This window comes from Oxyura jamaicensis, chromosome 4 (assembly GCF_011077185.1).
Source record: "Oxyura jamaicensis isolate SHBP4307 breed ruddy duck chromosome 4, BPBGC_Ojam_1.0, whole genome shotgun sequence".
NCBI classification, from domain to species: Eukaryota; Metazoa; Chordata; class Aves; order Anseriformes; family Anatidae; genus Oxyura; species Oxyura jamaicensis.
Window position 1 is genome coordinate 30,864,350 of NC_048896.1, and position 27,431 is coordinate 30,891,780.

Here is a 27,431-nt window from a genome sequence, read left to right on the forward strand (position 1 = left end):
ATTCAGATTTTGAGCTACAATTTCTGTTCAGTTATTGCAGAAAAATTAACTCTCTATACTGATACCAAATCAGGTTAATGGTAGCTTATGCCTTTTGTGCTAGAGGACATACAGACTGTTTCTGTACCTCCATTTTATATTCCTGTTTTTCTGAGGATATTTTGTATTTTCTCAATGCCTCATCACAGTAATAGTTGTCATTAACAGGGGAAAAATAAGTAGCAGCTATGAAAAATATATTTTTGTTGTCAGTTGGGTAATTTGGATTCAGTGTAACTCTTCAAACACAGCAACATTATAGAATTTTTGATCATCTCTTGCAGGATTTTACAATTTGTAACTTGTATGAAAACATCAAGGGAGATCTTCATCTACATGGTTCTACTAAGGCCCAAGGATCTGTGCTCATTAGTCCTGGTAATGCATAATGGCTATAAAGCATCTTCTTATGTGTGCCAGGTAGAACTATTTATTAGAATAAGTGATGAGCTCAGTGATTTCAGCACAAGAAAAAAAAGGAGCTAAACCAGATCCAATCTGAAAAGTAAATCATTAACACAAGCCCTTTCTGCAGGTGAACATTTCATTCTGTGACTAGCTGAATTCTGAATCTTAAAATCAACACAGCAGAACAGAGGGTGTTGTGCTAATGACTCTGTTTACTTACATTACAAGCATATTTACACACATATGATTAATGACTAAGTATACAGTGAATCTATAAAACCTGAGGACGTACAGTACCAAGCGGTGTTCCTGCTCCATTGTTACCTTGGTGTCAGTGTGATTGGATGGTTTCTCTCAATTCTCTAAAACAGAATAAGAGTTAAGTATTACAATTTAGTTCACTAAACAGTTAGCTTTATTTTAGGAAAGTTACTGTTTTGATCTCAACAGAACTTGAAGAGTTGCATCAAAATGTATTGTGGAGATTATGTGAGTATAACAATCTGTTCTCTGAAATCTCTAAATTCTTCATTGCTCCTGAATTGTTGACACGCGTTGAGACCCATTTCCCTCCACTGGTAGAAATTAATCTCATGTGAAGTTCATTTATTTGAGATTTATGTCTAATTCTGGGGTTACTGACAGTATGTATGAAGTGTCTGAAATGAATTGTAAAGAATACAGAATTAGCAGTTCCTGCTATCTGTTTGTGGGTTTTCTTTACTTGCACTAAGCTGATGAACAAGGCACAAAGTTGCATACTGCCACCAAATCATATTAAACAATAAAATATGAGTTGTTCAGATGATACCACTATATGGTTTATAAAACCACCAGTATTTTGGTGGGTTTCAATTTTCACAGTCTGCATAACTTCATAAAGTAACTACATACTTTTATCACTCATAAGCATTTGTTTTTGTTCACATTGTGAAAAATATTTTAAATTAGAAAGTGGTACCTGTAAAAGCACTGTAACATAGGAAAAGGTATTAATTACTGTTCCTAACTGATAAATTGTAGAAATACACTAGCTGCTTCCATATGATCTCTTCAAGAAAATGAAAGTTCACATTGCAATTTTAACTCCCCATTCTGAAAACTACTATTAATTATTATTTTGTGACAGCAAAATATGAAACTGCTTTCTGCACCTGGCAAACGGATAATTATGTTCACTAAGAATTTTCATGTGCTTTAATTAATTACTAATAGGAATAATGAGTCATTCTTCTTAAAGGTGTTTTGCATGTGCATTCCCAATAAACTTATGGATCATTGTTGAATTCTTTCAAGAGTAGACAAGTTTTTTTTTTATTTACTTACTTTATCTGAAAGCATAATTGCACTAATTGTTCCAATCTCATCAGTAAAATATTTCTTCCTATAGCATTATATATATATATATTTTTTTTTCCTAGAGAACTAGATCTTGAATGGCTTTTACCTATGTGTCTGGTTTTCTACAATTTGGGATTTTACATTCTTTACTAGACCAGTTAATAACTGAAAATGGATTTTCTTCATTTCCTATTTTCTCTTTGAATTAATAACAACTAACCTCTTCCTGATAACAGAAGTAAGACAAGAACTACTCCACCTAATAAACCTAGTAGATGCATTTCAGTTGGAGAACTCAAAAAGTTCAGTTTCTTTTCATCTACTGATTTACCAGCACCAATTGTATTTAAATCATCGACACTGCATCTTCAAGTGATATGTTGCCTGGTATTAAGGGTAGTAAATTATAAGAGCTTACAGGATAAATTATTTCACTTTTAAGTCATTAAAATTTAGTAAATGATATTTGTAAGGTAACAATATTGCACTAGTTTGGTAGCATTATCAGAAAAACCTGACAGATTACATACTGATTCTTCACTGAGGGAGATGGTTATGCCAGCTATTTTAGGCTTCATTTAACGTAATCATTCTGCATTAATCACTGCCCCTAAGAATGACTTAAGCAGAGGGGACTTTAGATCCTAACTTGATCCGCTCAATTGCACCAAAATACTGCAAATTAAGTACTGGTGTGAATATTGTCTCTCCATTCCCTCTCCTTTAAAACATGTAAAGACACTCTGATTAGCCCTTTGTTTTTCTCAATTATAGAAGTAAAAGAGCAGGCAAGCAAATGTAGACAGTGTAGTACAACTCATGAAGACATCAAGATCTGATTACTGACTTTCTCTGATAAAGTATCTTAGTGGATTCTCAGGCTGGGTAATTTTTTACTCTTTAGTTCTATTTCCTCCATGTGTTGTGGGCTGGTCAGGGAGAGAAATTAAAGGAGGTTTGTACGAACTAGCTCAGTGGCTCCTAACCAGTGGAGCAGACTTCCCTGCTGAGGAGAAAGAATGGGCAGATGAAATATGGAGCACATGCAAACATCCTCTCCTGGATGTCTGCTGCTTCCTCAACACAGAGTCCGTAATGGAGCAATGGCAGTATTCTCACACGGAACTCGGCAACAAAACAGCAGAAAATCATTCTTCTAAGAGCACTAGCAAATCGCAAGCGAGAAAGCAGGACTCTCATGGGATGGAGTCATGAGTCACATTAATTTCTTGTCTACTCTCATTAAACACAACCTTAGATTGAGGACAAGTCTTAAGAGTATTCTTTAGATCTAAACGTAATTTTGAAGAAACCTCAATAGAATAATATACTATTGATTTAGAACTGTAAGAAACATGAAAAAGGAATCAGAAATAGTGTTGTTGTTTTTTTTTTTTCAAAATTAAGTTGATTCTTCAAGATTATGTTTTATGTTGTAAATATTAGTATTTGCATGTGTTATATAAAACAACTAGATAGGATGGAGTCAACCAAGATTAAGAATGAGATGTAGAAAGTATTCACAGCAGTAGTTTTGACAGATTCAGCAACACTGTGCAACTGCATTAGCAGAGATTACATACAACGTAATACAAATACAAATGGCTTCCCACAGTGCGTACAGAGGTAAAACTACCAGCAACTAGGTAGGAAGACATCTGTATCCTCTCTGAAATACACATACAAGGCAAGATGGAAGATTTTGGACAAAGACTGAATTTTTTTATGTTTAAATGTCTCTTCCATTACTGTCTCATACATTATTCAAATGAAATACAAAATATACAATAAAGTCTCATAATGAACTAAAATTACTCATGACCAATTTTTTAATAATAAAGTTGCACACAGAGGATATCTTTGCAAAAGTATAGCTATCACATTGCATGTAGTTAGCTATTAAAGCAAGCATTTTATTTTAGTAGATATTCCTTATGGGAAACATTCAAACTAAGGAATCTGACTTTGATTGTTTGTTATCAGCAGAATGACTTACTGAACAAATATTATTAGAAGGTTGTTCGTACTTGAGATTGCTTTTTCCATCACAAGACTGAATTGCTTGAACTTTACATATCATAAATTGATAAAAGCAGCCTCGGCTTTTACAGATACTTTTGTTGAACTGCTTATGGCTTTGGTCAGAAAAAGTTGCAACTTCCTTCCATTTGTACAGAAGGAATGTAGAATGCAAGTATAGTTTTTCAGACTTATCAAAAATTGTATATTCCCTTTCTAGTCTCTACCTTCATTTTTATTCATTCCATCATCTCCACAGAAACCTGTTCTGTTAGCATTGCTGTTTTGGAATCAGTTCTTTTCAAGAGTTAAACGCACATCTTCAAGCAAACACAGATCTGTATAAACTGGAGGTCCCAACAGGACCACCTTTATGGAAATAAATCTCTGTTTTTATAGATACTTGTGTGGGTGAGCCCAGAGCATCGTATTTAGAGAAATCAAATCCAGTGAAAATACCTCTAACTTCTCCTTTGACATCACCACGAAAACTGCAATACAACTTTCACTGCTGCAGATTGAACTTTGCCATGAAATACAATTTTTGTTCACAGAAAATAACAACATAATATTAAGTGTGAAATTCAGGATCACAAAGTTGGTGTGAGCATGAATTTTAGATTATTTTTTTTTTATGTCCCATGTTTTGCCTTCTTCCTGACTTTAGCAGTTCTGTATTTCAGCACCTATGTTAATTAGTTCTTTTGTACTCCAGTGAGCCTCTGAGTCACTTTTATCTGAAGACAGCAGCCACATAGCATACTCGGTTTTAGTCTGGAGACGTAATACTTCCTTGAACTTTAGTTTAAGTATACAGTAGCTGATTACAAATACATAATTAAACTGGGATTTTCCTACAGAGAGAAACTCAGATATATTAAACCCAGAGTTGGAGAAAGCACTAAGAACCTGGTCTGTATTCCTTCGAGATAATGGAAATAGTCCTTCTTTAATATCTGGTTTGAATCTTGAAACAGCTTAATGATTAAGGACATATAAGAGCATTTGAGTATTTTACTAGATTTTCCTCTTCTAAAATTTCACTGATAAAGCCAATTTCAGCAGATTAAAACTGAATTAACATTAGAGAAATGACCGGAAAAGTTTAACTTGGGAAGAGCTGACTTTTAACAAAACAAACTTATTCAGTCTGTAGATGAAAAGCTAGAACCTAGTTTTTAGCATTATAAATTATAACCTAGAAGTGCTGAACTAGAAACAATAACATCTTTGTCAAACTATTTCTTAAGAAAAGGAAAGGTGTTATCAACATAAGCATAGCCCTTTTTGTGTGCCTTAATCCACCATTCAACTGATCCTGTTTGCCTCTGAATTCTTTTGTCTTTATAACAACCCAGTGCTCAAGGTCCACAACATCCTCTGTACTGATTGTTGTTGAGGGTAAACACTGCTCTTGCTGGGCACATCAGTAATTTTTTACCTTGTTTCTATCTAGGATGGCTTCTGATAAAAGCACAGATTGTTTATTTGTTTTGGTTTGTCTTGTTTTTTAGGTGATCAGCCACAGTAATTCTTGATGCTCTGTCTCACAGTAGTTGCCACCTCATGTTTTCTGTTTTGCAGAGGCAGCTGTAGTGATTTTTATTCATTTGATTTATGATGTGCTCTCTGCTTCTGTAAAATATTTTCAACTAATCTGCAGAAGGAGTTATTGTAACGCGATTGCCGCCTCAAAGCTGCTGGAATCTGATGATGGTACCAGTGCTATGCCCCTCCTAATAATTCATCCTGATCTATGGGGAGCTGTTGCTTGAATTACTCTGAACCCTGCTGGACGTTTCATTCACTGGAGGGCTTTTAAGGTTTATTTCTTCTGTATGTAGGTAGACTTCTCTCTTTCAGATAAATTTCACTAGATGTTCAGGATCTTCTTGTGGATGTTTGGAAGAATTAAATGCGTTTTAAAAAATAAGCATTAAGTGAGAAAAACTCAACAGGGGAATAACTCAACATCCCTGTAGCCACCATCTTAAGGTATACAGAAGAAAAATAACGAGATCATATTACTAATTTCCCTGTGCTTTTCAGAAGTTACAGAAAAAAGAAACACGCAAACGTAACAGAAATGGCCATAGACTCAAAACTCTCTGTCAAGAGTCCAACAGCCTCTATCTTTTTTCAGATATTCCACCCAAGGAGAGAACAACATTTAATATCAATCTATCTATTCAATGATAATTGATGTTACACAGGAGTTTTAATTTGAAGTTATGCAAAATATACTGAAAACAATACAAATGGAAGCAATATTTAGTAAAACACAGCAATTGCACTACACGGTTCAATACCCACATGATTCCTATTACCAGTCCCTAACACTCCCTGCCACAAACACTGTGCTTCACAAGCACATCACTCATGCCTGTCTCAACTAAGCCTCCTTCCATTACAGTGGTTTATTGGTCAGTCACAGCTGACTTCAATAAAAATGACTGAAGTGAAACAGCAGTACATGCAACTGTACTCAGGTGTTTAATCAACCTTAAAAATGGCCTACTGCAAAAGAGGACAGTAGAAATTCTCTAACCAAAGGTAATGAACAATTTACTGCCTTGTGGTTGCCTGCTCTCTGAACAACATTCAATCTGTACTAATTTCATCCAGTAACCAAATGCCTCTATTGCTCTGCCCTTTCAGTTTGTGCAGTGATGAACACTGCAGCTATACGTGTATTTACTAGGCACACTTAGACATGCAAACCTTGGATAATAAATTAGCTGGGAAGCACAATTTTGCATCCTGGGCCCTAGACTATGGGAAGAGAGCCCCAGCTTTCCCAAGGTGATCACTCTTTTGGTGTATTTTTTCATTTTATTCAGGAATGTTGAGCAAAAGAAGGTTGTAACTACATGCACTTCTGAACAACTACAAGATTGTAACAAACCTTTACAAAACACAGTGCCTGGCCACAACCTCCTGGCTTCTCTCTCAGTACAGGAGATTACTGTGATCACTCAGTCTTGCTCAACAACTTAAAACTGCACCATCTCTTCCATGCTTACACTTTCCCCATAACACTGCACCAGAGGACATTAGAAGAGCCAGTTTCTCAGGAAAGCAACCTCTTGGATTTCTGTGCTGCTTTTGAAGCAAGTTGTTTTTTTACCTTCTCACCTGCCACGTAGCATCTTGTCCCCACAGGATAGTACTGCCACTATCGCCTCTGTAGTACTGTGCTATGCCCTGTCCTCTCTGACAAGGGTACAGATGGTCTGTGAGGGATTTACTTCAGAGAGGCACAGACAGGTGTGTATGGTTGAAGAAGCAATCCCTGTCTCTACTGAACTCTCTGCCAGTAAATTTCCTAGGCTCTGCCTTCCACAGTAAATATCACACAGATCTCTGGAATTCTTTGCTACAGGACAGAAAACAAATGGTTGCAGCACACAGTAAGTGGTAGGCTCTCACTGCCAAACCGTACTGAACTCAGACCCCAAAGCACCAAAGTTCGCTGTAAAGGTTTGGCTCTGACCTGTTGGTGACCATACATCAAAAATTCAATGAAAACAGGTGGAATCAAGTTTATGAAGTGATATACTCCTGAAGGTTGTGCAACCAGATGTATAAAATGAACCAAGAACAACTCCGCAGGCTTGTCAAAGACTGAAATTATGAAAGTGGTTGCAGGATAGAACTGACATAGGTTGTGATGGAATAAATCTTCCTAAAGGTTATATTGGGTATACACCACAAAATAGCAGGGTGCTTTCATAAAGGTACATTGCAGCAATAACTCTGTGAGCTGAGCCAACAAGGAGACATCAATTAGTAATGCAGAAATTCCTTCCAAGGAGCCTGTGCATATGATGTAAAACCTCGAGCTCACTTCAGAGAACTGTTATATATTGACAGAGTGCTGAGTCTGCTGAGAAACCACTCAAAAATTCCAAATCAAAGGGACATTGGAAATCCTCATCAAAAATAACACTGGCACAAATGTCTTGTGGGGGATGAATGACAAAGCCAATTACAATGTGTATGCTACAGGAAAATTTTAATTCAATTTTAATTTGTTTAAAAGTAAATAAAAGGATGATGGTTCTTCCCCTCAAAGGGAACCTTCATATTTAATTTGATTCTACTTAAAAGCATTATGTCATTAATTAGATCCTTGCTAGATCTAATCTAGGGAGTTTACCAGGTCATGTTTTATCTGCTGATGGTGAACCTAAAGCAATGAGGTGGTGAATACTTTCTAAAAGAAGCATTCAGCAGCTCCACTGAGCCACAAGGGAACTGAGCCCATTCAAGTATCCATTATTTTGCCTGAAAGATAAATTGCAAGAGCTGTGTTGATTTGTTCGGTCAAAAACTTACAAGTCTGCAAATCTGTGTATTCAAAACTGGTTTTGCTTTTGCTATGATGAATCCCTCCATTATGTTCTTGCAAATATTCATTCATGCAAGGCCTTTTTGTTGTTTTTGACTGCTTCATGAATAAAGATACATATTCAAAATTTTAGTTCCAAGGAATATGCAGGAATCCACAGTTAAAGCATCTATTTACTTTATTATTTGTGATTCTAGGGTAAATATCATACGTGTTGAAAAGACTAAAAGTGGCTTAGTGGTTCACTTTGTGAAACCACAAACCTGAAATTGTGAAAGGCAATACTTTGAGGTAACTAATCCTTCTGGGAATTGAACCTGTCCACAGCTGTGGCAGGGATGAAGAGCCATCATTGCTACTTTAAATTCAATTTGATTAAATACGTACATCCCCAAGATTTTCTCTCCCCACCATCTTTCTGACCAGCAAGGGCTGTGACAGGTTCATAGAGCACTAAACTGAATGCCAGATACGCTTACACTTTCTCTCTTTGGTTTAAAGTCAATCCTAAAAGTCTTTGAGACTTGTATGTGTAACTCGAGATCCATTCACATCCTATCATTATTATTATTCCCATCAAAATATTTTCTGTTTTGGCAACCCTAACATAATATTTGATAACAGTTTGGTTTTGGACTTACTTTGTTTTTCCTCTCAAGATTGATGAGCTATTTTAGTAGCTCAGACATTTTGAAAGGCATGAATTACAGAAGCAGAAAGTTAAATTTCATTTTCCTATCTCAGAGCATACATCAATATACATTTTTGATCCTGCATTCTAACAGGATCTTCCAGCACTTCTTTCCATAGTGATTTTGTTTATCAGTAAGCTTCAGGGTGGCTTGTCCAGCTACCTTACTATCAGCCACAGAGTTCATGCATTTCTGTCTCCTGGAACAGCAATCTTCGATGCTCTGCACTATTTGGCATGCTAGCAAGGAAAGGGGAGAAATAATCAGCACAACTAGCACCTCATGTACCATCTGGCCAAACTGAACTCAAGTTCCACACTGCTGCTAGTGGCACGTGCCCCAGAGACTTCTGGTGAACAACATCTGAAGAGCATGTGTACTACAAGAAAATAGGAAGTGTGAGGACATAAATACTCACTCAGTTGCTGAGGCTAATTAATCATAACCAACAGATATGTTACATGACCAGTGAGGCTCAGGACACACAAACAATTCCCACACTGAAAGGGGAAGACGGGGTGGAAGATAGCTTGTGGGTGAGTCTGCAATTCAGTTTAGGTACATCATGTATCACCTAATAAAAATTGGCATGGTCTCATTGTCATCTCTATGGTCAGTGTTTCTCTCCCTATCTGCAAATAATTTTCTCTCATATTTTTCCTGATAGTTTTTAATGAGTAAAATGGTAGTATGTATTTTATGTTCAGTTAAAAAAGTAGGGCCTTGTACCTAAAATGATGACCAAAGTGCAGAAAGGCATTTCTGTCAGCAAGTACTTTCTTTTTTGTGTGTAAAGTAACTCCTTTAAAAATCTTAAATTTCTGACCATACATTCTTTTCCTCACTTAGCCACTGACAATTTGTTTGCCCCTACTTGTGCTTGGTAGGTCTGAAGTAATCATCAAACAGATCAAAATATGTTATCTTCCTTCTCTTCAAACATACCTACTTCTTGCTTGTCGCTTTTTGATTTCTTTGCTAAAATTGCAAGCCAGGAAAGCACATCATTAGTGGCCATACACAAAACAAGTATGTGTATGTCATTACTACTGAAGGCACCATATACAAAAGGCTTTCAAGTGTATGTAGAGCAAACAAAAAAAGAAAATTAATTAATGTAATTAGTGTTCCTCCCAATTCTAGGTATTTGTATAAAAATACCATTTGCATTTGTAAATTATCTCCATTGAAATGGAAATTTAAAGTTAAAAGGGTTATTTTAATCTGGTGTACTGACTGAGAACAGGAATCATCATAAAAGATAGTCTTCATACTGGATAAGTCTGAAAAGGCAGGTAGTGTCCTCAGAGGAACTAAAGAGGTTAACCGAGGAACAGAGCTAAGCAGCTTTCAACCTCAGTTAGTTTCATCTGTATACTCCTAGATCTGTGATTCTATCAAAATGAGTACATCAGTTCCATTTACTATTCATGAATTTCATAAAAACAATAAGAATGTATAAAACAAAGTATCACTGAGAATGAACCGAGGATAATTTAATCAGTTAAAAAGCAACTAGAAAAATGGTGTTGCCGTCTACATAACAAACCAGAAAGTTATCTCACACTTAGCAGTAACATAATTTCTTTAAAAAATTACTAGCTTTTTAAGCAACCTAACATCTCATAACATCTCGTTCATTATTTTCTCATTAGTCCTTTCAAATTAGAAATATCAAGAGAAATAGATATTGAAGACTGTCAGGGATATCACAAATTAACTTTGAAAGATAAAAGAATATTTTCAGAAAAAGTTTGGGAAATAGAGAAACACAACATTGCTGTTACATCTCAATGAGCAAAATACATTAGTTATATTAAAACCTTATTTTTTTGAGGCCTAACTTACACAGCCTTCCTAGGGTTTACTGCAAATTCCGTTTCATAAATTTAAAACTTAGCATACTCTTCCTCATAAAGCAAAGACTGTTTAACCTTATGATTGTTGGTTTTTACCAGAAATATATATTCAGTTAAAGATGTAAAACACCTCCACTAAAGGCTTCTTTCTCCTTTAGCAGACACAAGGAACAATTTTTCCTGCTCCAAATTTTAACCCTATTATGGATGCTCAGGTGCTAGGAGGAGCCCTACAGGGAATTAGTAAGTATCTTGACTGATTCTAACATATCTGTTATTTCAGAATAAGGCAAATATATATATATATATATATATATATACTCGTAATATTAAAAGCATCACCACATACGTGTTGATTCTTAAAGGTATCACAGTAAGACTCACTGGTGATGTCCAAATAACTTATGTATTTGCAGGAACTCAGATATGATTAAGATTAAACTAAAACATATACCAACACTTATAGTAGTGAATGCTTTCCTTGAGAAAAATAGAATTTTATGTTATGTCACTACAGTGAAGGACAAAACCAGAAATTTTTAATTGTAACTTCAACAATTAGCTATGAACAGAAACTGTTCTGTCTTTTAAATAGTAGTAATCAATAAATAAAAATAAATGGAGAAGACATTTTTAAAGTATTGACTACCTTTTCCTCTGGAGCAATTTTTGCTTTCAGTCTATGGATGAAAAAGAAGTATTGTTCACTGCTATTCCTCTGCATTTTCCTCTGTTCCTTTCCTCTGATTTTTTTCTGGTTTCCTGTTGAACAAAGTTGGTATTGCTGAGGATCTGAAAGATTATTATTTTTTAACTACCATGTAAAACATTTTCCTCAAATTAAGATTTTGCATATATCACAATTTTTATATCTCTCGGGATTTTCACAAGGTTGTACAGCACCAAATCTGGCATTCTGTTTGCAGTTTGTTTAAAGGAAAAATGAGGAATTCAGTCTTGATGCCTAATGAAATGCTGTAATGGATATTACTAAGAACAACAGGAAGTAGCTTTTTTTGATTAAGTTCACTACAGGTGAAGTTTTATTTAAATGTTTTGCTAGATTTCAAATAGCACTTTTAATGCAATGTTGCTATCATGACAGTATAAAGATGACTCTCGTCATTTCCTATTGTGAATACATATGCATTAACCCTACTTTAATTTACCTACCTGTGGTGGTTTTACTTGGGTGGGCAGCCGAGCTCCACCACAACCGCTCTCTCACTCCCCCCGAGCAGCTGCTGCCCGTGGGGGACCCAGGTTGGAGCAGTTTGCTCCCGAGGGATGGGCCCCGTGGTACAGACCCATATCTGGAGCAGTTCTTGAAGAGCTGCTGCCTGTGGGAGGTGGACAATTTACACACACACCACCCCTTGGCCCTTCACCACACTAACATGAAATATATTCCTTCACAATTACTGCTTTCTTAAATTCGTCACGACTTTTACATTCATAACAATCATCCTGTCCATGTTTTGCCCATTACTTCTCTCAACTATCATCCTTATCTCAAATTCCTGGAGCCCCATGTTGGGCACCAAAAAGGACTGTGGTGGTTTTACTCTGTTGGGCGGCTGAGCTCCACCACAACCACTATCTCACTTCCCCCGAGCGGCACAGGGGAACAGGGGAATGGGGGTTATGGTCAGTCCATAGCGCTTCGTCTCCGCCGCTCCTTCTTGGTCACTCTCGTCCCCTGTGCTGTGGGGTCCCACCCACGGGATGCAGTCCTTCCTGAACTGATCCTGTGTGGGCTTCCCACAGGCAGCAGCTCTTCAAGAACTGCTCCAGATATGGCTCCGTACCACGGGGTCCCCCAGGAGTAAACTGCTCCAACCTGGGTCTCCCACAGCAGCAGCTCCTGCCAGGTCACCTGCTCCTGTGTGGTCTCCTCTCCACAACCTACAGGCCTGGAATCTGCTGCCACAGGGGTCTTCCACAGGCCACAGTCTCCATTGGTGCAGGGCCACCTGCTCCACGGTGGTTTCCTCCACGGGCTGCAGTATGGAACCCTGCTCCACCGTGGTACTCCATGGGCTGCAGGGGGACAGCCTGCTTCACCATGGGCCTCACCACAGGCCGCAGGGGACTTCTGCTCCAGCACCTGGAGCACCTCTCCCCCTCCTTCTTCACTGACCTTGGCGCCTGCAAGGCTGTTCCTCACTCCTCTCTCTCCCAGCTGCTGTGTGGCACAGCTTTTTTTTCCCCTGTCTTAAATCTGCTCTCACAGAGGCGCAAAACAACATCACTTACTGGCTCAGTTCTGGTCAGCAGCGGGACCCTTACCAAACGTGGGGCAGCTTCTAGATCCTTCTCACAAAAGCCACCCCTATGGCCCCCCGCTACCAAAACCTTGCCACGTAAACTCACTACACTAGCAAAGTACATAGAACAAAGTTCTAGTTTCAAAGCGAACTGGCAAAATATGATGTTCAGCTTACAACAGTTTAAGTCTCCATAGTCTTTACAAGCAGTGACACCTTTGGCCCCAGGTTTTGCACACAACATTCATTCTTGTAAGGAGGATTAGTCACATTTTATTCCACTGATACCAGTGGTATTACAAAAATGAGTAAAGTTATTTAGGCATTTAACTATTCATAATAAATAATTTTCAGAATATGTTAGTCATTATCTTCTTTTTCCTAAGCAGCTAATACTGATGCGTTATGGAAGTTTAGCTCTAAGCTATAGTGACCAAGCAAAAAAAGCAAAGGTAACCTTCAACAAAATGCACTCAGAAATTGATTTTTAAAATAAAATATTCCTTAAAACTTCGTCATTTATCTTTTATGGTTCCTCTGAACGTATCTTCCAGTTTTTCAACAAATGGTCTGAATTTGTCATTCCCATTAAAGAGGTTCCTAATCCTGAAATGACAATTGAATCAATATCAAGAGGGCATAAAAGTATGACTTCCCAGGCTCAGCCACAAATTCTTCTCGTATGCCTAGTTCTGAACAGATGAAAGCTGCTATCTGTTTTATTGATGCTTTCAAATCCATTTCGCTTGAGAGAGATGGTGATGCATCTCATAATAACATAGACTTCACTATTTGCTGGTATTATGCCAGCAAGTGAAAGGTATATAAGCAAAGCAAATATCATTGATTTGGTAAATACCAGTGGGATATTAATCTGTTGGTCTGTTGTTTTTTATTTTTATTTTTATTTTCAATAAATTAGGTTAATGTTATTGAACAAAGCATGAACAATCACAAGCCTAAGTAAATAACAACACTTCATTAATTTAGAGTCTGTGTCATGTTTCTCTTTCAGGTTGTGAAAAAGATGTGTTGATTGACATCCTAACGCAGCGCTGCAATTCACAGCGGCTTATGATTGCTGAGGCATACAGAGACATGTATGGCAGGGTATGACAGATCCACTCTGTACTTTCCTTACTTCCGTCTCCAGTGCAGTCAGTCAGTCCTTCTCTCAGGTCAGTCATTGGAGTCAAAAACTTGGCGGACAGCTGGCTGGCGCCAACAGACTGGCACACAGTTCCCTTCCCCTAACTATCACTACCTCTGAAGTTTTCAAAATGTCATTTATACAGCAGAATTTCTGCCACACAATTAGGGAAAAAAAAAAAAAAAAAAAATGGACACACAAAGTTCCTTCTGTAGTTCATTCTGTTCCTTTGAAGACCAAGCATGAGTTTTTGGAAAGACTTACTTCTTCCTCTGGTTTGGGGGAAACATAACATGTCGTGGGGAGAACATCTTTTCTGCAATACTTCAAATGTATAAAAAGAGATAGATGCCTTGATCCCATCTCCAGATCTACTATCAATAACTAAAAGATTATCACTGACTACAGAAGATACCTTGTAAAAAAAACAGAACCAGCTCCATGATTCAGACATACACAGCCTTTAAAATTCAGCAAAATTCAGTAAATAGGAAATATTGATAATGACAACTTAGAGTTGTCTTTTCTTATTTTTTATACTTAACTTTCCTTAGTTTGATTGCAGGGGTACTTTAAAATTAGTACCCATTTGTATTATTAACCCATTTTCCCACAGGCATGTTGTCATAAGTGAAATATCTTAATGAATTAATTTCTATTCCATACGTGATTTAGTGGTTGTCAAATGCATCTAATGTGCATTCAGTGAAGACTCTGTGTTTTTCTTCATCATAAATCTAATTTTTAATGTGTTTTAATCCTCCTTCACTGCTACTCTAGCTACTAATTTCATAACACGCAGATATATATCAAAGTCAATATACACACCTGAAAAAGGTACCTCTCCCATACAATAACAGTTTATATCATAGGAACTATTTCTGATACTCCTTTAATTTCAGACTTACGTCAGAGCCTATCTGAGAGCTGCCCAGTGGGAAAAAAAAAAAAAAAAAAAGGAAAAAAAGGAAAAAGAGAAAAAACTGTATAAGGTTCCTCTTAATCAGAATCAGCGATTGTATAATTGTATAATAATAATCAGGCTTTTGCCATTCTCAGTGTTTTGAAGGATGCTACTGGGAAAGGAAAGGAAGTGGGAAGTGGGAAGGAAACTCTCATCCATTAGTCAACTTACTGGCGAGTACTGAGACACTGGGGGAAGAGGAGAGCTTCCTTTTTATTAATCCAGCATCTGCCAGAAGTTGTGAATTCATTTTGAATGTAATATATACATAAACTAAAGCACAGAACCTTTCACTAAGTAATCCAAAGCAGATATTTTTATGCACTGGGAGCAACAAGGATGATTTCTTAAATTAATCGCATAGTGAATAACCCTGAAAAAAAGTAGAAGAAACTGCCAGCGTGTTACGGGATTTGACTTCCATGGGCTTAGCTCCCACAGATTCACACAGGAACTATGCCAAGGGAAGCTGCAGATGCTCTACTGCGGTACTCAGGTTGCACGTTAACCCCTGAATTTTCTTCTGTATTCTAATAAAGCAAAAATCAACAAGCCTGTATGGTCTCCTTGCTTGTGTATCTACTGCCATCTCACATGTACTAAGAGGAGTAGGAACTATTTTTAAAAAGATTTTTGTTACATAATTTTCTCTAGAACTCATCTTGGACAGTTCACCTTCATTCATCTTGGACAGTTCATTCATTTACAAAGAAAAGTGCTAATATTTTTAAGCTGTCTTTGCGAAGTGTGACTGTTGAAATAATCCTGTCTATGCATTTTTTTTTCTTTTCAAGGACTTGATAACAGACCTAAAAGAGAATCTCTCTCATCACTTCAAAGAAGTCATGGTTGGCCTGATGTATCCACCTGCCTCCTACGATGCCCATGAGCTCTGGCATGCCTTGAAGGTACATCTCTAATTAAGAATTACCTAGGCACATGGTCACCAATTATATTACTGAACATATGTTTAATTGATGTTTTATATATCTAGATGGTTGATAAACAGCTGGAAAGGTACTTCACAGTACACCAGGATATGAGAGCTAGGGGAAGTTTATTTATTGGTATGCTGAAAACAGCAAAAATTATATCCTAGTCATGCAACAAATACACCTCTGGTAAACTGGGTAACTGAAGATATAGTTTTACAGGGAAATGTAAGGCCCTTATCTTGCAAGCATTTTTGTATGTTACTTACAAAATTAATTTGAATAGCTGCATTAAATACTGGCTGTGAAATTATTCCACGCAGAGGTTCCTGTCTTTTATTTGGGTGGGTATTTTGGGAAAGGACAAGGTAGCAGCAACCACCAGTTTTATCCCACGTCCTGGCCCCAGTGCCATAAACTAAGGCTTTACCTCTGAAGAGATCGATACTTCCTTGGCAAAGCGTGTACTTTAATAAAAACTTAGAACTACCATGTGACAAAGCAATGATCACTCCACTCAAGTTGATCCAATTGCACATTTTCAAGAAAAAATATAAATAAATAAAAATAAATAATCCTTTCCTATGGATCTGAGCCAGTGTTCCATAAAGACAGAAACACCACACAGTACTAGTGTTCATACTCACTTCAGCTTGCCTGAATGCTTGCTGGGCATGTATGCTCAGTCTTTGCATCTGATTTCTTTCAGCATATCCTGAATTCTTACTCAAGCTGTAAAATTCTTCCCATTATGTTTCTGTCAACAATTTGCCTTGCTTCCTTCCCCACTTATTAGCATGCGTGCTGAAATTCAGAGTAAGTAGGAGTATATTTGCAGTACAAGGTTCTACTATTAATTTAAAGTCAATTTCTATTTAAACAGGTAGAGCATGCAAAGGTGCACCATACACTGCTCCAGCAGAGACTGCTATTCTTTTATTACATCTGATATATGCATTGCTGTCTTCTGAAAGCTGTGGTTTCTAATGAGTTCTTTTCATATTTACTTCTTTCTACATAGGGAGTAGACACAGAAGAAAACTGTCTAATTGACATATTAGCCTCAAGATCAAATATGGAGATATTCCAGATGAAAGAAGCCTACTTAATGCGTAATGTATTTTACAAGTGTACAGTAGCAGCTGTAATATGTGTATTAGCCTGGATGTATTAGCATGAGCGAGGGAACTGAACTACAAGAATGACTTTTCAATGCTAACTGGTTCCCTTCTTCCCCCTCCCTCCTCGTAACTATATTTTAAAAGGTAAAGCAAAATGTTTAAAATTCAAAATATGACACAGTATTTTTGAAATTTATTGCTGCCTATTGCATTTGAAATACCTGGCAGCCACATTTGGAGATTTTCAGAAACTTTGGGCACACTTTTTCAAAAGAAGCACATGAACAGTATTTCTCAGAAAGTGCTTTCTCAGGCTGAAATCTCAGCTCACCTTCTCTAAAGGGGTGTTTCCAAGTATCCTGCCATCAGACAGCAGCAGCAGTGGCAGGGCTGCCAGGGCAGTGGCTGAGGCCCCCAGGCAGGGCAGACCCCCTCTGTGGTTAGGTCCATGAGGGATCCACATGGGTTCTTGTGCAATTATCCCCTTAGAAAATGGACAGGTATTTGCAGCCTATTTATTTATCCTTTGTTTGCTAATCTTCATTGGTAATATTCAGAGCATGTTCATTTTTGATTTAGATTACATGTTTTTGTTTTAACCTAGAATATAATAATGATCTTCAACAAGATATCGATTCTGAGACTTCAGGTCACTTCAGAGACACGCTTATGAACCTTGCTCAGGTACTGTAAAAACAAATAATATGGCATATTTATTAAAAATCAGAGCACCTTTTTATACTATTTGAGAAGCCTTAAATACTAAAGTGACTGCAGCTCAAGTTAGCTCAACAGGGATACACTTCTGAAAAAGAGAGGGAAGAGCAGATGAGGAAGAGAACTGGCATTACTTCATTTAGTTTGACTTTGACTTTGGTTTTCAGATGGAGGCAAAAGTCAACAGCGTATTTTATTACTAAGTTCCTGGATATTCAGCTGCTGACCCTCTGGTCAATCTGTCTCATCTCAAAAGGAGTCTACTTTCATATACAAAAGAGATTTTCATTTTTAAAGCTCTGTTTTCTCTGTTGTCAGAATATAATGTTCATCATCCAGCCTAGGCATTTTGCAAAGATGGAGATATATCCACATTGACTATGAAAGAAAGTCTTATGGAGCTCCCTGATTTAAACATTACATTCTTTGTACTACTGCATGTTATAACACAGTACGTGTGCATGCAGGCACAAGAATTCTCACTATCACACACCGACTTTTGCGGTATTACCAGTTTGCAGGTTTATGCTGCAAAGCTGTTGATCCTTGTGAGATCGTGATCTCCTGTTCTCATTGAAGTCACCGTGCTCAGTATCTTTAAAATGTATTGGAAACCAGAATAACAAATAATGGCAAAATGAATGTCAGCAGATAATAGCATACCTAAGGTATATCTGTATTTCTCTTTGTGTTTGTCTGTTTGGGGAGAATGTTTCTTACTAAGACGTGAAATGACAGTAGGCTTCACTAAGGTACAGAGATAAAAAGCTGATGTTTCAAAGGTAGAAGCTAAAAACAGGCAAAATTTTCTAACATTGGAGTACAATAATGAAAAGTCTTCCATGCTTAAAAAATGAAGAGTTACAGATTAGGCAACCTCATTTCTCACCTTTACTAAAACAATGGGAAATTTTTACTTACCAAGAGAATAAATTTAAAATAAATTATCTCAGACTAAATTATTAGTCTGTGTTAAACCACGGATATTCATGAAGACGCCTGATATCAGCAACTTCATAGCTAAGATCTAACCGTTATTTGTTTCAAGATAAAAAACAGTTGCAGGAAATTACAGCTTTACTAACCTATACTGTGTATTTTATATTTATTGATTTTAATAATCCATGTCTGGATATGGTCTTATATTAAAAGTCAGTGATATTTCACTGAAGAATATCCTTTTTCATTCTAGTACTATCCAACTTAAAGATTATTCTATAGCAACTTTTCCAATGCATTGTTTTCTTTCCCAAGCCCGTTGCTTTGATTTCTGTCAAATCCTGGGACTGACGACACACACATCTAATTGCAAACAGAAGTCAATATGCTTCACACGTACAGAGCAAACTGCTCAACTGCTGTAGTGTCGTAATTACAGTTTTGATATCCACATTGAGGCACATTAGAATTTATAGAAATCAGCCATCAGTCAGTGTATTGCAGCAAAATCCTCCGGAAGGAAATGGTTCTGGAACAGTCAGTTCTTCCTAAATAAATTAACAGAGTTACAATTTCAGGTTAATTTAAATTATTGCATGATATAAAGAGAAGATTTTAATTCTAATTCTCTTTGTTTGGGTATGAATTGAAATATGATCATTTTCTAGAATTTAAAAAAATAATTACACATATTTTGGGATTCTCCAGCAAAACCATGCCAAGAGTAGTCACTATTAAATGTTACTGGGGAAAGTGGGCATTTGACCCATGTAGGGTAATATTTATCTTATGTTATTGTTCACTTGACTGTCTTTTTTCCCTGCATGTATGTAATTTTATGCAGTCATTCTGGCATGATTTCCTTCAAGTAATTTATCTCATTACTAGGAATTCCAGTCTTTGCAGTGTGAAATTCTTACAATTTCATTAAAATACAAATTAACATTTTTAACAGGAAAGAACTACAAATCCCACAAATTGTCAAAAATTTCCTAGTCTTACTTTTAGATAATTATTATAAGCAGGAAAAATTGCCATTATTTGATGTGTTTGCTCCTACAGTTTGTGCAGGGAGAAAAAAACTGAGAAAGGATTATTCTGGCAATATGCATATTGATAAGAAATAAGCAGAGAATGGCAAATGCTACTTTTATACTTGTTTTCCCCTCGCAGTTACATATTATTGTAAGCAATGTAACATTAATAGCACTGGCATGGTGGTAGTAAGGTAAAATCTTACTTAAAATCAAAATAAAAACGGGATAGTTATGGGGCCAGTTTATTCACTTCCACGTTTTTTTCCTGTCATAAGACTGTCATTCCAGAGTTCCTCTGCTTACAAGAAGTGAAGACATAAAATAACAACTTCAAGATATTTTCTATGGTTGCAAATTCAATTCTTTAATACACTGACCCAGCACAAAAATCAGTGTGTGGTATCTCAAGAATCACAACACAGCATCATATAGATCATCTTCCTACATTTAGGATCATCTTCCTACATTTAGGATTAAACTTTTGAATAAAAGTATTTTATTTCTTTTTTCCCCAGGGAACAAGGATGGAAGGATATGCAGATCCTTCTTCAGCTGCTCAGGATGCAATGGTAAATACAGTCATATGTGGGCTTCTCAAACATAAAAAAAAAAAAAAAATGCAAATGTTGAAAAGTGATTTAGGACTGACTTAAAATCTTCTCCATTTTTTCCTTTTTCTGGCATAATAGATTCTATGGGAAGCATGTCAGCGGAAAACAGGCGAACACAAAAACATGCTGCAAATGATTCTCTGCAACAAGAGTTACCAGCAGTTGTGGATGGGTAATCCAGCGGTTCAGCTGCTTGAACATACAGGGGAAAGGAAAAATCTGACTTGCTAATAAAAGCATGGTTTACATACCAGGAAGCTCAGCGTGCAGCAGAGTATTAGCCTGAAACCTAAGTTTGAACTCTTGGAGCTCTCAGAATCCCACTGATGTTAATGGGATTTTGGAAGTAATGCAAAGTTGAACTTTCCTGATGCCTACAGACAGCTGTAGATACAACAGATAGGCCTCAGAATGCCTAATAAAAGCAAAAAGAATACATGGCCAAAGAAAGACATAGGCAGAGCTGCACTCAGTGTGCACACAACACAGCATGAGAAGGCAGATTTTTTCTAATCTATTTTTCTTGTTTTTCCTAAGTAGCTCTTAGCTATGAGTGAAAACACTTTCGGAGAGCCACCTTGGGAGAGGCAGTCGGAGTATTTTCAAAAAATGTTTGTCTATCAAAACACATGGTGGTGTTGAAGCATTTCCACAGAAGTTTCGAAGAAATTTTTGATGGGTGAACTTGCAAGGTCCACATCTGCTCTCTTAACACACAAACACGGGAACATATTGGGAAATTTTATTTAAAACTACATAGTCAGACATAATTACAGATTGAAAAAAAAAAAAAAAAAAAAAAAAAAACTTCCATTATAGAAAAGAGACATCTGTTTGGTGGCAAGTTTGAGATGTCTTTTGCTCTGCAGTGGAAAAAAGTCCTCCTGGTGACAAGTTTGTCGTTGTACGCCCAGCCCTATTTCTTATGCCAGCTTACAACAGCAGCTTAGAACTACCTTGCTGTCATGGAGCAACCAAAGAATTCCTCTATCATGACTTCTGTAAGGCTGGTGATGGTGGGATTAATGCAACATAACACATCTGGTTATGCTCTGTGTCCAAGAGATTTGAGGATTATGTGATGTAGTTCTCCTTAAATTCTGTAGTAGGCAGTGAGCTGAAAATTCTCCTGCTCTCCTAAAGTTCAAGTACACACGCCCTGTATATTTGTATCTGTAAATCCACATGCTTGCATTATCCAATGAGTGTGCATGTCTGGATACTGAGATGTTCTATATATCATGTGCTTCTCATAATCTTTGAATCTTTGGCCAGTTTTAGCCAAGCTGAGCATGGAAGATATCTTACTGACACAAAATTCTTACAAGTTCTGTAAGCACAAGTTGGTAGAGAATTTATTAGAGCTGACTGTTGAAAAATAGGGTTTGGTGTGCATTCATTTTAAATCCTATCTGGAGAATCTAAGGAGAGTGTCCTGGAAGCCAGGTTTCAGGCTACTCATTCAGATTGCTTTACTTGGGTTATATAAACTTAATGAAACATTGAAAATAAATGGAGAGAAAAAATAGTCAAGAGTTATAATACTGGGTTGAAGGAGGAAAAAAGGGAAGTTGATTGCTGTTAATAAACAGTAATAAAGGAAGATTTTTTCCCCAAGTTTTTCAGGAGTTCCAAAATATCTCTGGGCAAGACTTGGTAGATGCCATTAATGAATGTTACGATGGATACTTTCAAGAATTGCTGGTTGCAATAGGTAACATAAAAATATTGTTTTATAATAGCAGTAATCTCTTAATAAATATCTAATATGATATATCAGATAGAACAATACTTTTCTTTTTCTGATGTTTTTCTCCACTTTACTCTCCTATGCTGTGCAATTAGAAGTTTCGGAGATAATTAGAAAAGGGTATTTGAACAGAATTACTGTTCCATGTTTGTGTAAAACTAAAAATGTGTATATGCAGCACGAGATTCTGACTGAGCAGAACTGATAACTGTTCTTGATTTTATAATAAATTTTGTGTGATCAATGATAGATGCATTAGCTACTGATTGCACATACATTAAATCAGTGGTGAAATTTGTCAGGAGTAAGTATTAAGCTTTATGTGCCTTTGTTTTATACTTATAGAATAAGGTTCATAGTATTTCTATGCCAATATCATATGAGAGTATCCACTGGTATTTAATAAGCCCTCCTGTGCCAAAGTAATGAGTACACATGCAAAATAAGCACCAGACTTTGATTTACATTTGATAAATGTAATCGTGTTTGTGAAAACTGGTAGCCTAAGTTTAAGCTGAGTCATGGATAGCACTACCCAGGCCAACAGAAATGATTTTATAATAATCTTATGTTTACCTGTTGTAACTTCTCTCTTAGTTCTCTGTGTTCGTGACAAGCCTTCCTACTTTGCTTATAGGCTTCACAATGCAATTCACGTAAGTAGTCTTCCATGTATCATAAAAAGCAACTTCCCTATTTTTTTGTTTGCTTGTTTACTCTTAAACAAATACTTACAAATCAATCTGTTCAATCTGCACAGTGTGATCATGTGTTTTAAAACTTTTGGTACCTAGATAAATTTTGTGGCAGCAGTGCCTACACAACAGTCATGATTTAACAGTAACAGTAGTAGGTTAAATATTTAGATTTTTTTACAAAGATATGTCTGGTAAATGCCTTTTTCTTTTCTTTTCTTTTTTTTTTTAAAATAAAATAAAAATAAAATGAAAGCTTTTATTTTCTCTGGACTCTATCTCCACCTGCTGTGCAGAACTGGATGTGCACTTTTCATACTATGCTATTTTTGTCTCTAGAGATTTAATAAGTATCACAAGTAATTAAATTACAAATTACTGTTACAAGAAAACAAATTGCCATATTTTCTTGTGGCCTCTATGTATACATGCAGGTTCCTCTATCTTTGTGTGTAAGTACTAACACACTAAACAAAATGACTGCCAAGAAGAAACGTAGGCCAATGCAAAGAAACACCCACAAACAATTCCTACAAGAGGTTACTGAAGATATTTCCATTTGGTTTTCATTCATTAGTGAAAATAATGAGGCAGCCATTAGTGGCCATAATGAGACATTATGTTATATGAAAAAATAACATGTAATCTTTTAAGCATAATCTTTGAAATATTATCTTCAGAGGACGGTGATAAAGGCAGGCCATGGGTAAAATGTTACAAATCGTTTTAGAACGTGGATGGCAAAGATGGGATTCAAGCCAGTACCATTGAGCAAAACTATTCAGCAACACTTCAACAGGGCCCCAAGTACCCTCTTCCAGATGCTGCTGCCACTGCTGTCAGCTCTTTTAATCAGACCTGTGGCAGCAAAGAACCAAGGAAAATCCTGCGGGCAGAGAGGAAGAGGCTGTATTTTGAGTGATCAAAATAAGATTCTGGCACATGCAAAGACAAAGTACCAGGAAATACCAGCTAACAGAAAAAGTAATGTTTCTCAAATGTCCTGTATCAAGACTAATTTTCAGGTTAAAATCTCATTTTAAAATTAAAAAATATCATGCAGATAGTTTTCTTCAGTATTATATTCAGATAGTGTGTGTAATGAATACAGATAACTTGAAAAATTTTTGAAGGAGTAAGAATAAACATCTGCATCTTGTTTTAGTTAGTATCTTTCTCTGTTTTCACAAACTGTTTTAATGAACATGGATAATTCTTGGAAGAAATGCAAGAATTTCAAATTGTGTCTGTTTTTGCAATCAAGCTATGCCCAGATTACACCAAAAGCTTTTTACACATCAATTACAATACAACATAAAAAACCCACACAGGATTCTAATGCTTGAAATCAGAGTCCACAGTGGTTTATAGGAAAGATTTTAATCTAGCCAGCAAGAACTCTCATACGCAGCTATTTTAAGCACTTATTACTTGCCTTTTGGGGAACAAGATTTCATTTTGAATAGCTAGACAATAAAAGTACCCATTTGGCTCTACACAATCTAAATTGGTAACCAGGACTCACAAATCTATTTTGATTACTTTTATTGCCACTAGATGTCTCCATTCTCCATATGATCACAACGTGGAAATTTGTTTAGGAACAATTAAAACACAGCTGAATACAAGCTATCTGAGTTCTAAATCAGTGGTTAAAAATCTCACTGAATTCACACTGGGGAGCAGCTGTTGTGAAACAGATTATTGGCTTTAATATAGGTTGACTGGACTCCATAATGAAGTCACAACAGCTAAGTACAAAACCTATTGCCTGTGACAACTGTGACAACTGGCTGAAGTTCATGTTTTTTTCTTTTTACAAGGTTCAGTGCATAGTTAAGACACACTTATATGTGGGGAAATCTCTTTTATTCACTAATATGAATTCTGTTATTCAAGGACGTGAACTCTGTAGAACAAAACCTTTCAAAGTCCTTTAAGATCTAGAATATTTTTATGGGTGGTCTAATTCATCAGCTTATGCATTAAAAATTTATATTACCACGTGCAGATAGGCAAACACATACTGTCCAATTGCCATTTCCTCACATCTTCTTTTCTTTTCAGGAGTTTGGATTCCACAATAAGACAGTCATAAGGATTCTCATTGCCAGGAGTGAAATTGACTTGATGAATATACGCCAACGATACAAAGAGAGATATGGCAAATCACTCTTCCATGATATTAAAGTAAGTTTTTACACACTTTGCATCTATTCAGCACAAGCAGCATGTGCAGAGCTCTGCTGGAAAAGTACTGAGGGTTAATCTCTATTCACTCAGATAGATTAAAATAAATAAATAGATAAATAAATAAATAATGTTTAATATCCTTAACATATCTTTTCAGTGCCTCGGGCTGACCTTGGTAAATAAGCAGTGGATTCTCAACTCAATCTCATCCTGTGTGATTTTGTCCCTCCCCAGTAGCAAGAGGGGGAAATAAAACAGGGCAGGATATTCTGAAGAATATCTTGCATGAAAAGTTTCTTACACTAATCAATACCATCTTCTTTTGCACTGTCCTTCAAGCTTACACTAATACCAGACTGCTGTTATCCTTGTCTGGTCTTATCCTGGGAGTTCAGGTGTCAACCTTCAGAAAAACTTTTCCTCTTGTACTCTTGCTCCGTATCTTAAATCATACCTTTACGACTGCTCAATTGTACAAAAATGACTCTTGCTAAGACCCTTTGCATTTTGCTTGTTGCTAAACTCCAATTGTAAGATGTGCAGTAGCTGTAAGAAGTTGCTCGTGATTTTTTGGTATTGAACTCAAGAAGCATTAAACTGAATTGATTGGACTTTTCAAAGGTGGATTGCTTGTAGGTGCCCAAGCAACCAAAGCCTGAGTAATGTGAAATTAAAAAATCTTGGCCCAGAATCCTTATAAAAACACTGTAATATTTTAGAAAACATTGTAACTTCACTCCAGTCTTTGTCACACACAAGCAGAAGAAAAAGTAAGTAGAGTCACAGAATTTTTTCTCTTGCAGCATTTTGCTTCAGGGCACTATGAGAGTGCTTTACTTGCTATCTGTGCTGGTGATGCTGAAGATTATTAATGAAGAAGATGATAGATTTTGAAGGCTGTATAAATCTATTGTAAATGGAAATTGAAGCAGTACACAACACACTGTAAGAGATACCTAATCTACATAATATAATAGAAAAATCAGTGCTATACATTTGTTAATTTTAAATCTTTCTTGAGCCAGAAAAAATACGTAAACAAACATTGTCTGGAACACAGCTTTCTCTCTATTTCTGCCTAATATTTCTGTTACAATAATTAAATGTAAATTAATGGAAGAACTAGTAAAAGAACTTTATGTAAGCATATATTTATAATTTAGACTTGCAACATCCCAAACCTTAGACAATAGATGCAGAAGAACCTATTCACTTCTATTTTGGAGAGAAAAAACGTTTGACTTTATTTACTTTTAGCAGACAGATTTCCTCCTTTAAATGTTTTCCCCCCTCTTAAAGCTCAGATTTTATGCTCTCAAACAGTAGTTTTAGTTATTTTCAAGCTAGGCATCTGTCCCAGTCTATTATCAGTCACTCACTGAAGAATATTTTTGTATTCTTTTTCATTTAGCACACATACTTAATGCCTTTCCCTTTTTCTGTTTGAAACTAAAGAAAAACTAAGGACAAGTATTCTTGATTTAGCGCCATGCAATGAAAATCACTGGAAGAGGAAACATGGCATGGCCTTCTGCAGACTGACTCAGCGTGCCGAACGGTTCCATTTTGAAATTCCATTTGCATCACTGTCATTTAAATCATTAATTGAATATGGATATTCAGGGTACTGAGGTATTCCTAGGGGGTCTCTTATGGTGTAATTCATGAGCTGGATAACAATGGCTAACCTTCACCTCCAAACGAGGTTCAAAGATACAGTGCTCCTGAACCCCAGCAAACACAGTTTGAGAACATTTTGTGACAACTCATACTGAAGTGAATAAAGGCGGCAGAACCCTGTCTCAAGTCATCATCCCCAAGGAAAACATAACACTTCCTAAAATATTTTGAGCCTGTTCCATCAACTGTACCTTCTAGCCTATTTGTATCTCCTGTCAGTCTCTTATGTAAGGGATCTATAAGCAAGCGTAAATGAGGTAATATTACACTGAAGTCATTGCCCTGTTTTGTTTCATTCTTTTTTTTTTGCCTGCATTTCAAAGTTTCCAGCTTGACATTTAAAATAGGTGCTGTGACTTTCTGCCAGTCTGGCTCAGTATGACTGAATAAAGCACTGCTATTGAAGTATATGAATATGTTTGTTTTCATGCACCTACGTCTTTCCCATCTGAAAATAATGTATTTTTAGTGTACCTTGTTTTTTACAAATACTGACTTTAGACTACAAAACTGCCGACTTACCATAAATGTGAAATTTCAGTTGGGTCCCTCCTGAGTTGACAGAACTCAAAATTTTTTAAGTAGAAAACTGTTGAGCCAGAACTCTAGGTGGAAAGGATCTAGGAGGAAAGTTAACTAAGTCCTAGAACAGGACAGAGATGTACG

The 27,431-nt window shown here is 36.5% G+C and overlaps 1 protein-coding gene across 3 annotated transcripts; it reads left to right on the forward strand.

Moving 5' to 3' along the window:
- Positions 1 to 731: 731 nt before the first annotated feature.
- On the forward strand, positions 732 to 27,176 carry ANXA10 (annexin A10). Of its 3 annotated transcripts, none has more exons than XM_035326365.1 (12): positions 732 to 936; positions 10,871 to 10,952; positions 13,992 to 14,086; positions 15,885 to 15,998; positions 17,044 to 17,134; positions 17,748 to 17,827; positions 20,352 to 20,405; positions 20,526 to 20,619; positions 22,066 to 22,161; positions 22,795 to 22,853; positions 24,960 to 25,082; positions 25,889 to 27,176. In XM_035326365.1, exons 1-12 carry the CDS (start codon positions 919 to 921, stop codon positions 25,955 to 25,957), a joined length of 975 nt encoding a protein of 324 aa, XP_035182256.1. In that variant the 5' UTR covers positions 732 to 918; the 3' UTR covers positions 25,958 to 27,176. The 3 variants fall into 3 exon arrangements, with proteins under 3 accessions (XP_035182256.1, XP_035182257.1, XP_035182255.1); XM_035326364.1 differs by having other exon boundaries at positions 733 to 936; positions 10,868 to 10,952; XM_035326366.1 differs by lacking the exons at positions 10,871 to 10,952; positions 13,992 to 14,086.
- Positions 27,177 to 27,431: the final 255 nt, after the last annotated feature.

Coding starts and splice junctions, on each gene's coding strand:
- ANXA10 (XM_035326364.1), top strand. Junction 10,953..13,991: donor AGGAGCCCTACAGGGAATTA/GTAAGTATCTTG, acceptor TTTCTCTTTCAG/GTTGTGAAAAAGATGTGTTG. Junction 20,406..20,525: donor CAGCTGCTCAGGATGCAATG/GTAAATACAGTC, acceptor CTGGCATAATAG/ATTCTATGGGAAGCATGTCA.